The 16420-nt window shown below is 40.9% G+C and overlaps 1 protein-coding gene across 5 annotated transcripts in view; it reads left to right on the top strand.

Moving 5' to 3' along the window:
* The window catches only part of lpp (LIM domain containing preferred translocation partner in lipoma), a 242475-nt gene that overhangs the window by 193143 nt on the left and 32912 nt on the right, over positions 1-16420 (top strand). For all 5 annotated transcript variants that reach the window (XM_050054771.1, XM_050054769.1, XM_050054773.1 and 2 more), the window contains one exon: positions 2749-2918. In XM_050054771.1, coding sequence (XP_049910728.1) covers positions 2749-2918 — 170 coding nt within the window. The remainder of the gene's footprint in view (positions 1-2748; positions 2919-16420) is intronic.

Here is a 16420-nt window from a genome sequence, read left to right as displayed (position 1 = left end):
TGGCGCAATAATATCAGTTCACTTGTGCCCCCTTTTACAAAGACTTAGTTGTACTTCTAAAGTTTTCTTTTTATCATTTAAAGCCTGATTTTTTTGAAATAGATGTCGTCCATGTCACACTTTGGTGATGTGTATAGTTTCTTTAATGTGGCATAATTATAGTATTTAATCCTTCCTTATCCAGCGTTTGAAAGAGAAATGGAGATTAGGCACTTCTGACATCAGGAAATGAAGCATTTAAAGGGGTAGCTCCAAATTTTTGTAACGAGGTAGTGTAAGGAAATGCATGGGCAGCAGCTCGATACAAAGGCTGAACAAAGGCTGTCAGGCAGAGCTGAACAGCCGTAGATGGAGGCTGATGCTGTGGATAAAGATCTTAAAGGAAACTTCACCCCCACAGATGGCCATTTGTATATCAGTTACTCACTTTGTGTTGCATTGAATTTGTGAAGAAAACTTTGTTTTTTCGCACGCCTCCATGGAGAACAAAGAATCCAAAAATGGAGAAAAGTCTTGATGAATTAAAGGGAAAGGGTGTCCGGTTTAAATAACAGCAAAACTAAGTCAACACAACTCTTGCAGTATAATCCAAGTCTTATTTTAACAGTCAAATACTCAGTACTTCACAAACACATTCATTTTCAATTACTATTTAAAACTGAATTAAAAGTGACACTTATCTACGCTCTCTTCAAAACCAGACTCCATTAACAAAAACATAAATTTTACCTCCCTGATGACAGGAGCTGCTGGTCTGCTGCTGCCTCAGTCAGTTAGTGTGTTTGTGTTATTGTGTGACTTTGGTGTGTTAAAGCTTTAGCTTGGATTCATGAAAGTCACATATTAAGACAAACTAACTAACAGATGGAGGCAGCGATACACCAGCAGCTCCTGTGTTTAGGGAGGTAAAATTACTGTTTTTGTCAATGGAGTCTGGCTTTGAAGAGAACGTAGATGAGTCTCACTTAAAGTTCAGTTCCCCGTCCGAGAGGGCTGTCTGTTTGGGAAGTACTGAGCACACGACTGGATAAATGAGACTTGGATTATACAGCACGAGCTGTGTGAGAGTTTGCAAATAGATGTTTTGATATATTTTTGCTGTCAGTTAGACCGTAACCCATTTTTGACATTATCAGTTTCCAGCTATTTCTCCTCTCTCTTGTTATTTCATTGTAAACTGAACAAATGTGGGTTTTGGACTCTTGATTGGACAAAATAAGCAATTTGATGTTATCACTTCTTTGGGCTTTCAGATCTCGTGATCAGCATTTTCTACAATCTTCCTTCATGTTCCAGATCGGCCGTTTAACCACTGAAAAAATTAAACCTGGAACAGACTTGCAGAACTTGAAGATAATTAAACAACCCAGTAGGTTTATGTGATGCCCATCAATTTTAATCATTTTAACCTTGTTTCAAGGCAGTTGGGTCTCTTTGGCATTGTGAGTGGCTCCAAAAACTGCAATACCCATGAGCCTCAGCCGCTGTGGTTAAGAGGCCAGTCAGAAGCAGGAATCAGAGCTGCAGCGAACTAAAAATGTTTAGGTGGAAAAAAAACATGGTACCACAGTTGCCAGATTCATCTAAAAGGGACCCTGAATTTTATGTATTTATTTATTTACTTAGTTGTTCACAAAGCCCCGTCCCTCTGCTTGTATTTTCTTTTTTTCGACTTATTTTTTGGACATTCCTGGGTAGAGCGTGCAGGTAAGGACAGGCATTTAAAAAGTGGTAGCGACCAGATGCCAGACTGTCAGCAGCACACATCCAAGAGGAAGCTACAAAACATGGAATCACAGACACAGTGCCAGCAACGCAAACTTTGCAAGGCAAAATGCCAGCACTGGACTTGGCTGGGTGATACTGTTAACAAACAGTAACTAAAAATTCCTGCAGAGAATACCTTAAATTCATATATTTATTTATTTATATATTTAGCCAGTGCATGTAATAACATTTCAAGCTCTGTGATTGGATGTTTCTTACCAAGATACACCTCAAGAGTCATTGTTAACACATTTTTTCGATACACCTTTTACCTACCTAGAAACCAGATATATTTAACAGTTAGGGTGCCGACTAGCTCAGCTGGTAGAGCAAGTACCCTATGTACGAAGGCTGTGTCCTTGCTGCAGTGGTTGCAGGTTCAGTTTCAACCCATGGCTCTCTCTTTGCACCCTTTACACTATATCCGTCCTATCAAATAAAGGCAAAGAGACACCCAGTTGATCATCTTTTGTACTAATGATTCAGGAAAGTTTTATGTCCATCCAAGCAGTAGAATTGCTCCAACTCTGAATTACTTAATATCTTCTGTGTAGAAAGTAATGGGACTTTTACTTGTTAAACCAGGGGCACATGAAATGGCTCCCCCCACTACACAACTCTATAAATCATATGAGCCCTACTTGCCTCTTTTTGTATCATGAAACTATTTGAAAACAAAATCATTTCAGAATCAGACATATTTGACCTGCTTGTGTTTAATGTTGTATCACTGTCCTGAATCCTCTGCACGCTGAAGGATGCTTCCTATCAGCTCGAGCTGTTTACTATGATCAGAGCGTCTGCCGGTGCTCCACACTTCACAGCTCTCCTTCATAACAATGTTCATGATTGGATCATTTGTTTTGATCTTGACAGTGTTTCCAGTGAGTGGAATGTGACTGTTGAATGTTATCTGACCTTAAATATCTGTGGATTTACACTGAATCTGCTCTCTGCCTCCTCTCCTCTTCCTCTCTCCAGGGCGCTGTGCCAGCTGTGGGGAGAACGTGGTGGGTGAAGGCACCGGCTGCACCGCCATGGACCAGGTCTTCCATGTCGACTGCTTCGTCTGCATGACCTGCAGCACCAAGCTGCGTGGCAAGCCTTTCTACGCTGTGGAGAAGAAGGCGTACTGTGAGCCTTGCTATATTGTGAGTAACTTTTTTCCCTTCACATCCACCTGCCTCACCACGTAGTTTTGGCTCACTCTGGTTATTGATGTGTCCATGTTTCAAGTGTGCACATTACGATATCAGGGGAGGGCACCTTGGTAGACCTGTGCCTGGAATGTTCATATATAGTATTTTGACTTCAAGCAACCACATTTCATTTCATCAAAGCCCAGCGAGCTGCCACCTCTCACCACACACATCTTCACATTTCCTCTTTTTCTTTGTCTTTGTTTTGTTTTTGGTCACTCAGTGAAACTTTCATGGTGTCTTCCCCTGAAAGTGATTCCCTGCAGTTACACAACTTTAAATGACAGAAAATGTTGACGTAGGTAGACACGAGGTCAGTCTCATCAAGTGTTTACTGTCTGTTGTTTGATATTGACATTATTTTGAATGTGATAGCAGACTAGTAATCACTATTAGCTCAGTAACAGTAGGTGCTAGTCAGCTAGCTAACACACCACTGACACAATTAGTAATTAATATGAAAGCTACTAGGGCTGACCCAAAACATTCGAAGTTTCGAAGCTTCGTTCGATGGCATGGGATTTAATCCCATTTTTTGGGGGGACCTTGAACGCAACACCATCTCCGACGAGGAAATAGACAGCCCGACGTGCAATGAATGGAGACCTATTATCCTGCTTGAACACAGATGACTAAATGCTTTCAACAATGTGACTCAAAATAATGAGAAAATAGATTTTATTGATGTAAAATAATATGCTGATGGTGACATTTTCCACCGGTCTGCTGCGCTCTGAGTCTCGCATCTGTCTGCTTGCGCTGCAGTGCGCTTAGGGTTTTAATTTTTAGCGTTAAATCAAAAGTTAAACGCTATTTATCAGCAACCAGAAGTGTTTTTTGTTTGTGAATATTTTTATCTTAATTCTAGGGTTGCAAGAAACTACCTTTTCGCCATGATTTGTAAGTTATTAACTTTTTGGACCCCGGTCGTCGAAGGCTTCGATTTAAAATCGATCTGAGCCCTGAAGCTTCGATTTTCAAAAATGAAGTCGAAGGTCAGCCCTAAAAGCTACATTCAGCAATAACTTAACTCATAATTACAAGCCACCAGACTATTATCACCTGACACTGAAGTTCCTCTCAGCTCTGTCAAACTTTGTTTTTGCACCTTTCAGCTTAAAGTTTTAGTTTCACTGACCTGAACTTGACTGTTTTGTTTCACCCTCAATACTCTCACCAACCTTGTTCCTGTTAGTTGCTGCTCTGTGCTCACTGCCCAACACGAAATGTCAGACACACAAATGCTGTGTCTTAATTTGGATACTTCCTTTAGTAAACTTTCAGTGTAGTAGTAAAGTAGTAAAGTGTGTACACTATGCACTTTCGTAGTGGGTGAACTTTGACAGGGTAGTGTTGTCTCAAATCGAACACGGCTGCTGTCCATTTAATGGAAATTATGATCTTCTTCTTCTTCTGTTTTGTCTCCTTTTTCTTCCTCTTCTTCTTCTTCTTCCTCTTCTGAGATTTGTTTTTTTTTTGCCCTTATTGATAGGACAGCCATAGATAGACAGGAAAGGCAGGAGAGACGATGGGGGAATGGCACGCAGCAAAGGGCTGCAGGCCAGAAACAAACCAAGGCCACTGCAAAGGACTCAGCCTACATGCAGTGCACACTCTACCAGGTGACCTAGAGGTCGCCCCTACTTTTGATTTTTAAGGGCAAATCGCAACCAAGTGTAGCCTCACCGCAAACATTTTACCTTGACTGACGCCCACCAAAATGTCTGCGGGGCTGTTTGCTTGTTTACTGGAGCAATGGCAAGCACTGCAGCAGCATCCACCACAATTTTCACAAGTTTGATGGTCTCTCCTCTTCCGCTACATAGCCAAGATGGCGACCACTGAGGGTGAAAAGTGTCCAGCATTTCACACTAAACGTTTTGACTGTTATTAGTTCACCATCCGGGTACTCTTTGTGCACTACATTTGGCCATGCTTCTCAGTGTTGATGTGCTTATGTGCTCATAAAAGCAAGTGTAAGTACAGAAGTTAGCATCTAGCAGGTGAAAAACCTGAAGAATTTAGAAGCCAAAGACTCAAGTATTTTTGTCTGGAAGTTATGAGCAAATATCAGACTTGAAAACACCTCAAAGTTAGTACGAATGCATTCTCGGAACCCATCGGCTGTATTCAGCGTCTGACTTCCGGCAGACAGCGATACAGCCTCTGGGGGCAGACCCCCAATTTTTTGGCATTCCGGTTTGATTTGGGTGGAGGAGGCGAATTTCCATTTCCGACTTCCGTTTATATATAAGTAAATATGCTGAACCATTGTGATGGATTCAGAGTTTGCAGTGATGCCAATTATGTTCCGCCTCGTTAGTTCACCGCACGGCCCGTTTAACCTGGCAATAACTGCAGCCGGCTCAAACGTGATTGGTAGTCTATGGTTGTAGACTACAAACAGTCTACAACCGGAAACCAGGGCTCTTCCGCTCTTCTTCCGGAGGCAAGATCTCCGGTGGTTTGCCTACAGACAACATTCACTGAATGTAGAGTCTGTATATAGAGACTAGTAAGAATGTTGCTTTGTGTCTGCTGGATGTGGCAATATTTTGTTAGCATGTAGCCATATCAAAGTTCGAAGGTGAAAATGTGTCAGTGCAGTGTTTACAGCTTGTTGTACTGCCCCCAAGTGGCCAAAAACAATGAATGCAGGTTCAAGACACTTCTTGGCTGCTGTTGACAGTGACATGTGTTAATGAAAGCTATGAAATGACCTAGCATTGCTTGATTCATCTAGCGGGAAGGTTGCTGGGCTGAAACTTTTCTCATGTGCCATGAGTGTAGGAGAACTATGGTGGCTGACATGAAAACGCAAATTACCCTATCTAGAGCTAGTGCTTAGTTCATAAATGGTAATGGACCTGGACTTGTATAGTACCTTTCTAATCTTCTGACCAGTCAAAGCACTTTTTACACCACAAGTCACAATTCACCCATTCGCACACACTTATTCATTTATACACTGGTTGCCGAGGCTACTGCACAATGTGCCACCTGCTACTCAGTTTTTAACACAGTCATCGATAGCAATTTGGGATTCAGTGTCTTGCTCAAGGATACTTCAACATGTGGACCGGAGGAGCCAGAGATCGAACCGTTGATCTTCCAGTTAGTTCACAACCTGCTCTAGCTCTGAGCCAGTAGCCATCCTGGCCTACTGCAGAACAATATTGCGATCTCCATAAACAAGGATGTTCCTCCTACTGTACGTAGATTTAAACTGTTCATTCTGAGGTTACAAAATAATTCCAGGTGATTACAAACTAATGAAAACACATTTATGAATACTATATTCCACTTCTGCCAATAGATGACCCTAAATACTACACACTGGACCACTGCTTCACTTTTTTATCCCCGCACAACCTGATAGATTATTCATTAGTTCTAATAATGATGTCAGAGATGCTTTCTTTGTGTTTTTATAATAGAGGATTTTCAGATATCTCTTTCTTGGTGAATTAGATGATGATTATATTGTTTTCACTCACACATCACTCAGTGAGCTGATGCATAACTATCTGGAGTTACAGCTGATAAGCAGTCAGATATGGTTTTAATGCACTTGAGTTATTAAATGAGTGTTAAAATCATGTTAGATGTAACATGGTGTTAATTTTCTGTGTGGATTACAGAAAACAGAAAATTTTGTCTCCTCTGTTTCCTCTTTTTTTACTTTTCTAAATCAGTCTTGTGATATCAAAAGTATGTGATGAAATGACTGGCATTTCATGACAATATCCCAGAAGGTGTTTTCACTTATTTTTAATTTTAGGGTGTTTTTATTCCTTTTTACAAAACTGCAACCTGTTTTCCTGTTGCTGTGTTGAGCAACACTGATAAAAGTATTTCCTTGCACAATATTGTCAGGAAAGATGCGTCACTTTTCAAAACCACGAGGATATTGTTTTGCAGAAGTGTCTCCCTCATTCAGTTTCTTTAGGATATGGTTCAGTGTCGGACCATTGGCGGGATATGACAGGGTCGCAGTTTTTAATTGTCAGCAATATCATGGGTAAGTTTGAAGGTCATTCCTGGAAGCTGAGATGGGAAGTAGCTGAGTGATGCAATCAGCCTTTACAATGGAAATTTTGGGTTATAGCTTTTAACTTTCACTGTTGTTTTATTAAAAAATATCTGACTAGATTATTGGATTCAGTTTGTACAAGTTTTGAAACTTGAATGAGTCTTGTCTACAGTTACAAATTAAGCCAGTGAGGAAAATACAATCATGAAATTGGAAATAGACATATTTCAGTCTACGTATCCCTCAGAGCCTAGACTCTGCGACCAACAACCATCAAGGGTATCCTGATAACACAGGACATACTGTATCTGTTTACAAATTTTTCTGTCAAGAAACATCAAACACCACTTTGGAAATAATAGAAGAAATAACCATGTTATTGAGTAATAACATAGTTTGTGTAATGCTTCGTGCTAACAGCAGGGGTTGGCGTTGGGGTAGAAGGGGAAGGAAAATGTTTGGGGAAAAGGCATGAGTATATTCATTCATTTAGTCTGTCATGCAGACATGAAAGCAGTAAGGCTGCCCTTGACTAAGAATTTTCCTGGTCAACCAATAGTCATCATTTAGGGCCATTAGTCGACTAGTTGCCCGCATGTTTACGACATTATAATTTAAACCGTACTAATGAACCTTCATTAATATAGGCCTATATTTTATCTACATGTGCACGTCACACACTGAGCGNCTGTGTTTGTCCTTTCAAATTAAATTCCCACATGGACCAGTCATATAGGTATTGATTTATTTAGTCAAGTTGCAGCTCCTAATAGAGTTTCACTTTTTTTTCTGTGACTAGTGACCTTTCTGGTCTTCTAATGTTTGGTCAACTATTGGGGGGCAGCCCCGGAGAGCAGAAGTTCTTTAGTATGTATTAAGAAAAGCGAACCTGGTTGGTAGCATGTCATTTTATGTTTCTATAAAATGAAAAAAACTGTGACTGGTGATCCAGTAACATTATTCAGTAGCTGTAGAACTGGTTGCTAACAGAAAGAAAGACTCTAGAAATCAAAATATGTTTTTTCAGGTAGTACACTCTATGCAACTTAAACTTAGCATTTTTTTCCGTAAATCGAGCCTTCATTTTCCGAGGTGGTAGCACCTGATGGCAGACAGAATTGCAAAATGAAAGCGAGGCTTACAGGGAATCAATCTAATTGCTGATGGTGTCATCATTCTTTAGCCATTACATTGTGCAATCACAAAAAGAAAGACTTGTCCATTTCCACTTTAAAGGGGAACTCCAAGGATATTACACAAGTCTGTTTACTGGTATTGGGGAGTACCACTGAATATAGGAAGTTGTACAAAGCCTTGTGTGGCTGGGGGGCAAAGGAAGGCGGATAAATGTCCTCAAGTGAGTCATCATTAGTTTGTGTTGAAGGCTACATGTTTAAAAATGAAAAAAAAAGTCTGGACAAGTGTAAGTTTACCGGACGTCTGTAGTCCGCTCCTCATCTCTGTTTGAGGCCAGCAGCTTGAGGTACATTTGATTATAAATAGTTGCTGCTCACATAACACACTTGAATCTCAGGACACCTTCACACTGGCGCCATTTGGTCGGCTTTGAACAAATCCTGGTCCACTTCCACGGATAGTTTGGTTCATTTGGAGTGGTGTGAACACTCATTCAAACTCTGAACCCTGGTCCGCTTCAAAACTGGGGGTCTCGGTTCACTTGCAAGGGAACCCTGGTGCGGTTCGCTCACAGTGGGAAATGCAAACGGACTATCCAGCGAAGCAAAGAGAGGAAGTGAACCTAAGAGAGGAAGTGGAGAGTGCAGTGCATTTTGGGTAGAAAAAAAACAAAGCCAACACCGCGAACCAGGAGAAGCAGAGGTAAAAACAAAAAAACAGAAACCCCAAGACTGCAGAAATGTTGTGTTGCTCCATTGTTTTTGTGGTGACCAAGCCGGCTGAAGGGGATGGATTTCCGTTTCTGGTCCTGGCCAATCAGTGAGCCAGGTTTTCTTCTTCCTCATGCTTTTTTTCTTCCTGGTCAGTGGTTGTTTCGGGCAATACTGCCCCCATGACGTTGTCCAGGCGGTTTTGTCTGCTTTGAAAAGTACAGTGTGAAAGTTAACGGCACAAATGAAGCATTCCCCGCCCAATCGGACCAAGTCCCCCGGACTGTCTTGGTGTGACTGCACCCTTAGTTTTACTGTTTTTGATCTCAGTTTGGTCTGTGTTTCAGACAATAGAGAGTCTTTCTCAATCTCAGTCTTTCTCTTCGCTCTCTTGTATCTGTGGTGGCGGGCATATGAAAATGAGGAAGTACAATCTGTAGCTTGAGCAACAGTTTGAGAGAAACGTGTCATCTGGCAGATTTTTGCTGGCAAATGAATAGGAAGCTCTGGACGCTGGCAAGATTGGGGGAAGTTTACCATTGTTAGGTCAGGGTTTTGTTTTTGGCGGTTTAGGGATGAAACATCTTGATGTCCAGGGCAGCTTTAAAAAAACTCCTTATATTTACAGCAGCTGCCTTGTAGAAAACATCCTTCTGATACAACTTCTGATACAGCACATTAACACACGCATATAATTTCCCATTTCCATCACTTGCAGGAAATGGCCTGATGTGCACTTTACCAGTAAAGTTGAGCTACATGATGTTTAAACCAGTGGCAGGCCATCTCTTAAATCATCCCTTTTCAGAGGCACTCACTGTGATTGTAGTTGTCTTGTCTGGAAGTTCTCCAACTCTGATACATGCGCTAAAGAGGAACGGGATAATTTAAGAACTTTATTTATGCATTTCATCAGCATAAATGTTCTTCTGGCACAAGATCAAAAGGATGGGGGAAATCTGAATTTCTTAATGAAAGTAATTTCTTCTTCTTTTATTCCCATCCTCAGGGTCATATGCCTCTGTACGATTAGAGAATGAACGTGAGAGTTGAGTCTCTGAAGAGAAATGTCATATCCCAGAGAGAAAGAGGAAAACTTCAAGTTAGCCTCCAAGTCAGTCAGTCTAGGAATCACTCAGAGAAAACCAACAGTAATAATGATACACTGTGAGTTTGTTTTTTTTGACTGTAGATTCCCATCCTGTTCTCAACCTGCCACCTTATATCAGCAGCATCTTAAACCCTTATGAATGCCCTGAATTCCATCATCAAACTGAACTTGATGTGTAAAATTGTTAAAGTGGCCCTTTAGATTCAGATTGTATGAACTAAATTGAAAAATAATTCTTGAATGCTTAAAATTTGTCTGCTTGATTGACGCTCTTTGACTTACTAGTGCAATGCCATTGGTTTATTATGGTATTAAGATATGAGAAATATTGAATTATGATGTTATTCAAGTCATTGTACCCTGAAACAACTCACAGAAGGCCTCAAGCAACTGTATACTACCTACTTACTGTGTACTTGAGAAAAAATAAAAGATTTGTGTCCTTCTTCTTCTGGGTCGGCACGGTGATGCAGTAGTTCGCACTGCCACTTCACAGCAAGAGGGTTCGGGTTTGAATCTCCCAGCTGGCTGAGGTCCTTTTTGTGAAGTTTGCATGTTCACACCATGTTCTCTCAGCATGAGTTTTTTGCAGGTTCCACAGTCCAGAAGCATGCAGGTTTTGGTTAATTGATTACTCCATAAGTGTCAATAGCCCTTCTTTAAGGTGGGAATTTCGCACTGTTATGCCATCTTATCGTTCTGTATGCAAGGTACGATCGTGGAATGGTGGGACAGAGTTGTCTCACCTTTACGCCAGAGTTGAAGTAAATTAGACCCACTGTGGGAGATTTAAAAAGTAGCTGCTAGCAGTTAGCAGCTAACTCAAAGAAGTACAGCAGCCAAATGATCAGGGACATAAATGACTCTTACTGCTATATTAATGCCATTGTTACTGTTATGCCTCCGCTAAAGAGATAGCCAAACCTAATTCATACACATACGTACAGCAGTAACATTATTAGTGTCTTAAGTTAGTATGTGAAACTTACACAGTAGACGTACGATAAGACTGCTGACTCAGTCCGCACCACCATCGTTATAAAGTAGTGTATGCATTTTATCAGCAGAGGTATTTCGCAGGCAGTAACGTTATTAGTGTTATAAGTTGATATGACGAAGAAAAAAACACACAAAGCAGATGTATTCATTTACAAATAGGCACATTAGCTTGCTATAACATGACCGCCACGGGTACAAAGGAGTGCATGGTATTTTTCTGTTGGTAACATTAGTAGAGTCATAAGTTAATATGGCAAACTTACACAATGGATGTAAGTGAAGACAAGTAAGTGAAGACAGGCCGCACCACCATGGTTATCAGAATCAGAATCAGAAGTACTTTACTGATCCCCAAGGGAAATTGTGATTTGTTACAGTCACTCCGATGTAAAGAATAGACAAATGTAAGAAGTAAGAATAAGAGTTTAAAATAGAGGTATGTAAATATAAAGATATGAAATAAAATAGAAATAAAAATGTGCATTAAGCTACAATATATAACACTAGTACTTAAGATATAAGGAATAGAATATATATCTATTGTAGAGTAGAGGATGGATATGGTGGAGTATTTGTGGTGGTAACGTTATTAGCATTAAGTTAGAACACACCAACGATTGTGGTTACTCACTGTCAGAAACACAGGTTAAACACACTCAGCGAGATGTACTTGACTCTCTGCAGTGCCCTGAAGCCCTGCCCCGGTGCTGTACACGGCCACAGAGCACTGTTCGCTTGTTTATTCAAAGTTTATGAATATTGAATATGTGGTATATCCAAATCACACCAAATTGGATAATGCCCGTCCTTGGGTCTCCAGCAAAACACCCACCAAGTGTGAAGAAGAGTTAAAGAGACAGTTCTTGAGATATGCGAAGGACACACACACATACATTCAGAGATTCTTTGCTTTATAGTTATATTCAATGTTATATCTGCACAGATGGTTCAGCTGCATAATAGATACATATTAGTTTTCTCAAACTGGCTGAAAATAACTTCTTAGTGAAAAGATTGAGTATGAACTCATTTTACAGAATGTATTTTGATCCCATATGTTCTGTACCGTAAGTGTGAAATAGATTTTTCTAACACCCTCTGGCACTGTATTACATTTGATGTAGAATATCTTACAGGTATAACAGGTGCCTGAGGAAACTCACTGTGTGTAGACACTGTATAATGGTATGCAAAAATCTATTAATCCCTTTGCCAGGAATTGCAGGAATACATTTTGCACGCCACGCTGATTGCCATCCAATAAAGTTTTCTGCCATGTATCAAAGTAGGCGATCAGCAGCACCCTTATCTGGGCTGACTACACATTCTCTGGAACAATACCGGCGTTTGTGTTAGTGAGATCCATCTCTTCCGCTGGGTGATTTGCCTCAGTCAAACTGTTTGTCTAGATATCGTTAATTCCTTTTAGTAATGTGCAGGAACTCACCCACATCTGTTATCATCACCTGTCTACTTCCTGATTTTACAACCTGCTATCTCTTTGTCTCAACAGCCTCAGTCACACAACTGGCCCACACAGTGCAGGGCAGTAATCAGCCTTTGTCCTTGGCACTTCCATGGCTGGCCTCCACACAGGACTTATCGCTGCTTATTTGAATACACAACCGTGTTGATAAACTCTGCAAACGTTCAATTAATGTCTTGTTTTGCATGGAGTGCTTCGTAATCGTGTTAATGTGACAACATCGGGTCGCCATTGGGGTTTTTTTCCCCTCTCCTTGTCTGATGTGTCTCAGCCTGAGGTGTCCCACAGCTTCCCCCATTCTATGTTTGCACACATGATAAGACTGAAAGTGTGAGCGTGTGTGTGTGTGTGCAAACACCACCCAGCGAGCTGTCCATCATTGTTACTGAGAGAGAGTGGTTTTTGAGTTTTAGTGCCACTAAGTGTTTTCCAAGAAAGCTCTCATGTGAAACATTTTCAAGCAGATTCAAAGTACTGCTGACTGTATGTTTTCTGCAGACTGTAACAAATGGATCACAGGGCAACAGGAGAGGAACCCAGTGGGTCCGGACGATATAACAACAGTGTTTTACAGAACAGCCGGGTATCTTAGCTGGGTCTATCCTTATTGGAGGTCTAATAATGTAACCAGACCTACAATGACAGAATGCTTTCATTTGTCAACCCAAAACCTGAGGACCTAGGTCTAACTAAAACTTTGTAGATAGCCACAGATTTTTGTCTTAAGGCCCTGACACACCAAGCTGACAGTCGGCCATTGGTCAATGTTAGGCTGCCTGTCACCCTAGTCTTTGTGGTGTGTCTCGCACTGTCGGCTTGCTGGCCTTTGTCTGTTTTTTTTCCATGCAGATTTAGCATGTTGAATTGGCATTGAAGACAGCAGAGCCTGGCAGTGACTGAAATCAGTGTGATTGGCAGTTTAGCTCTGTGCATGAGAAGAAAAATGGAAGTGAGGAAAGTAAACAAAGAGCTAAAGTCAAGAGGGCGTGAGATCAAAACAAACTTGTTATAATAGGTAAGGTTATTTTTCTTTAGCCATTGAGCTCTTGAACAGAAATGTTTCATGATAGTTTTTGTTGTTGTTCACTGGTGCATGGTAGATACACTTAATTCTTTCAGCATTGGATTGTGTTGTTAATGTGCTAACTGGCTAACTAGCATCATGACGGAATTCTGGTATCCATTTTTGACTGACGATCTACTTATGTGGTAGCTAGCTGTAGTTTTTGCCATGTGATCATGCGCAACTTTGTGGCTGAGATGATGCAACAGTCTGCTTTTTTTTCACCACTACTTCTTTGATATCAGTGTGGTGTGTCTGGGCTTTAAAGCAACTACAACACCGCAGCCCCTGTGGACAGACGCTGCGGTGTTATCAGGAGCACCACCACCTTGTGTCGTAAAAATCTTGATCTAGCTAGCACGTGCATTTGTTTTGGAAGTGAGTGAAAGAAAGATGTAGCTTATTCGGTACTATTTTACTTTTTTTGAAGGTGCAGGATGTAATTCTGGAGAAAGATAGTTAATTGTTGAGTCTCATTCCCAAGTCGTCAAAAAACAATGTTTTGGGTTGGTGGTAGGGTTGGGGACCAAACTCGGTACTTTTAAGGACTTTACTTTCAAGGACACAGACTGAATTACATTGCTACTACAGAGTGCCTGGTCACGTTTAATCAATTGGTGCCAAATTTGGGTACCTCAGAGCTTACCTGGGTCAGAACGCCAGGTTCAGACAGGAGGCAGAAGCACTGCGAAACTCATCGGCCGGCTTCCCAATTCAGAGGGCCAATTCAGGATCAGCTTTGAATCCTTTTATGTTCTGCAAGTTTCTCCATCTGTTGAATGACTGACGGAGGTTAATTCATGTTTTCGCCTGTGCTTTGAGCTTTTTTTAATTTTATTCTTTGGTCAATGCTTTTCTTTTTCTCTTTGCTGATTCTGCCCCAGTGTCAGCCATAACCACAAAAATATAACATCAGAAATAAAATTCTCTAAAGAGAAGTCTCCTCCTGCTCCTTTTAAACTGGCCAACATACTACTCACTCGTCTGGGTGCCGTAAATTGTTAAGTCTGATATTGCGCGGAATTTGACCCGGTTACATGCATTCAGAATAACTATCTAAAAAGTCTTATGGCAGGTCATATAGAGGCATCAGTTTTAAAGTGAGGTTGTTTCATAACCAGTTAAAAAGTCCTTGTAGCTGCTTTAATGTTTGTCTTGTTAATTGATTCGCTCATCTTGCAGTTTAATTCACATTAAGGTGCAGAAAGTTGAAGGTTTGAAGAGACTTTACTTTCTTGAAGAATGCAGTCAGAGCTTGCTGAAAGCAAAGATATGAGGTGTAATACATTTAAGAAGAGTGCTTCACATTAGAGGAAAAGTGCTGTAATTTGACAGGCCAAGAGCGCACTCAGTGTGTTGGCTTTTGTATGAACACACCAGCTACAGACGGCGTCATGTGTTATGATTACGTCCAGGTATGTGGTGAGTGTAGTGCCCTGTTGTTTGGATTTGCAGTATTGTCACTTGGTGAGCAGTTTATGTGGGGCATTCATGTATGTGGTTATAATGACAGAAACTTTTGTTATAATAAGATTTTAATTGAATAGAAACACGGTTTTCAGCGCTATTTATTCAGTGTAATTACATCCTCAATTTGTGAAGTCATTTTCATTATTAGTGGCAGGGTCCGCCATTCCTGCGCTGGGTTTGTACAGTAATTCACAAGAAACGATGCCTAGTAGCATCCAGTTTTTTCTCCTTGATAATAGACTCACTGTTTACTGTTCACTCTGCTGCAGGTGCATCAAGTAGCTTTTTCAAGTTACTGCCCATGCTAAGCCACCATAAACTACTGCTACTGCCTAAATTCAGAGCATTGCAGTGACTAAACATCAGATGGCTTTTATTGTACAGCTGTTACAGGGAGTGTACTTGTAACAGAGGCTAGCCCTGACAGCTAATGCTGCGAAAGTGCGTCAACAACTTGACAGTGGATCAGTTTTGAATTTTGCAGGGAATAACCGCCACAGCGACACAGTGAGCTGTTGGATGGAGGGCTGCAGGTCACAGCCTGAAATCAGATCATGATTAAAACAGCGTGAATTTGTTTGGCTTCTCTGTAAACAGACATACTGGTCACTCTTCTGTTGTATTTCTGACAAAGTAGCTGCTCAATCAGAGTTTCCTGTATTGAACTGGACTTGCTGTTATCACCAGTAACCACTGGTGTCGCTAAATCAACCAGGACTGAAATTGTAAAGGGACAGTTCACCCCAAATTTAAAAACACAAATTTACCCTCTTAGCTGTGTGTTATTTATCAGTCTAGATTGTTTTGGTATGAATTGCTGAATGTTGGAGATATCGGCTATCAGATATTCTCAGCTTGTGGTGCTCAAAGCGCCAAAAAATATATTTGAAAAACTCAACAGCAACGTCTCTTTCCAGGAATCATGACTCAAGATAATCCACAGACCTTGTTGTGAGCAGTTTCATGTAGGAACTGTTTTCTTTCTACTGAGCTGCACCCACCAACCAAGTCACTGCACAGAAGGAAGCGTGCATCTACTCATGGACGAGAGTAGGGCCAGGTACCTGTACTCAATACCTTTAAGGTATCGACCAAAATAACTTGGTACCAACTACTGATTTGATTTGATTTGATTTGATTCTTTTTTGTGACGGTGGTCTGATCCAGGACCGTCCCATCACCAAAAGGTGTTGTGTCGGGTGCCGTAATCTTCAGGTGCAATTAAACGAGTGTAGTAGTGCTGTCTCTCTATCTCTTTCTCTTCATCTCTATGTCTTTAGTGATTGAAGCAAATAAAAGCCCAGGCTATAATTTTTACTCTATACACACTACTCCATTCGTAGTATAGGTATCGAACTAAGTACTCTGTTGGTATGGAATTTTCTTTAACAACACCCAGCCCTAGATGACAGGCTCATGCTCATGACAGTACGTTAGCTAGCCTC

Source organism: Epinephelus moara, chromosome 10 (assembly GCF_006386435.1).
Source record: "Epinephelus moara isolate mb chromosome 10, YSFRI_EMoa_1.0, whole genome shotgun sequence".
NCBI classification, from domain to species: domain Eukaryota; kingdom Metazoa; phylum Chordata; class Actinopteri; order Perciformes; family Serranidae; genus Epinephelus; species Epinephelus moara.
The sequence above is the reverse complement of the archived record's forward strand: the minus strand, read 5'-3'. Positions and strand labels throughout refer to the sequence as shown.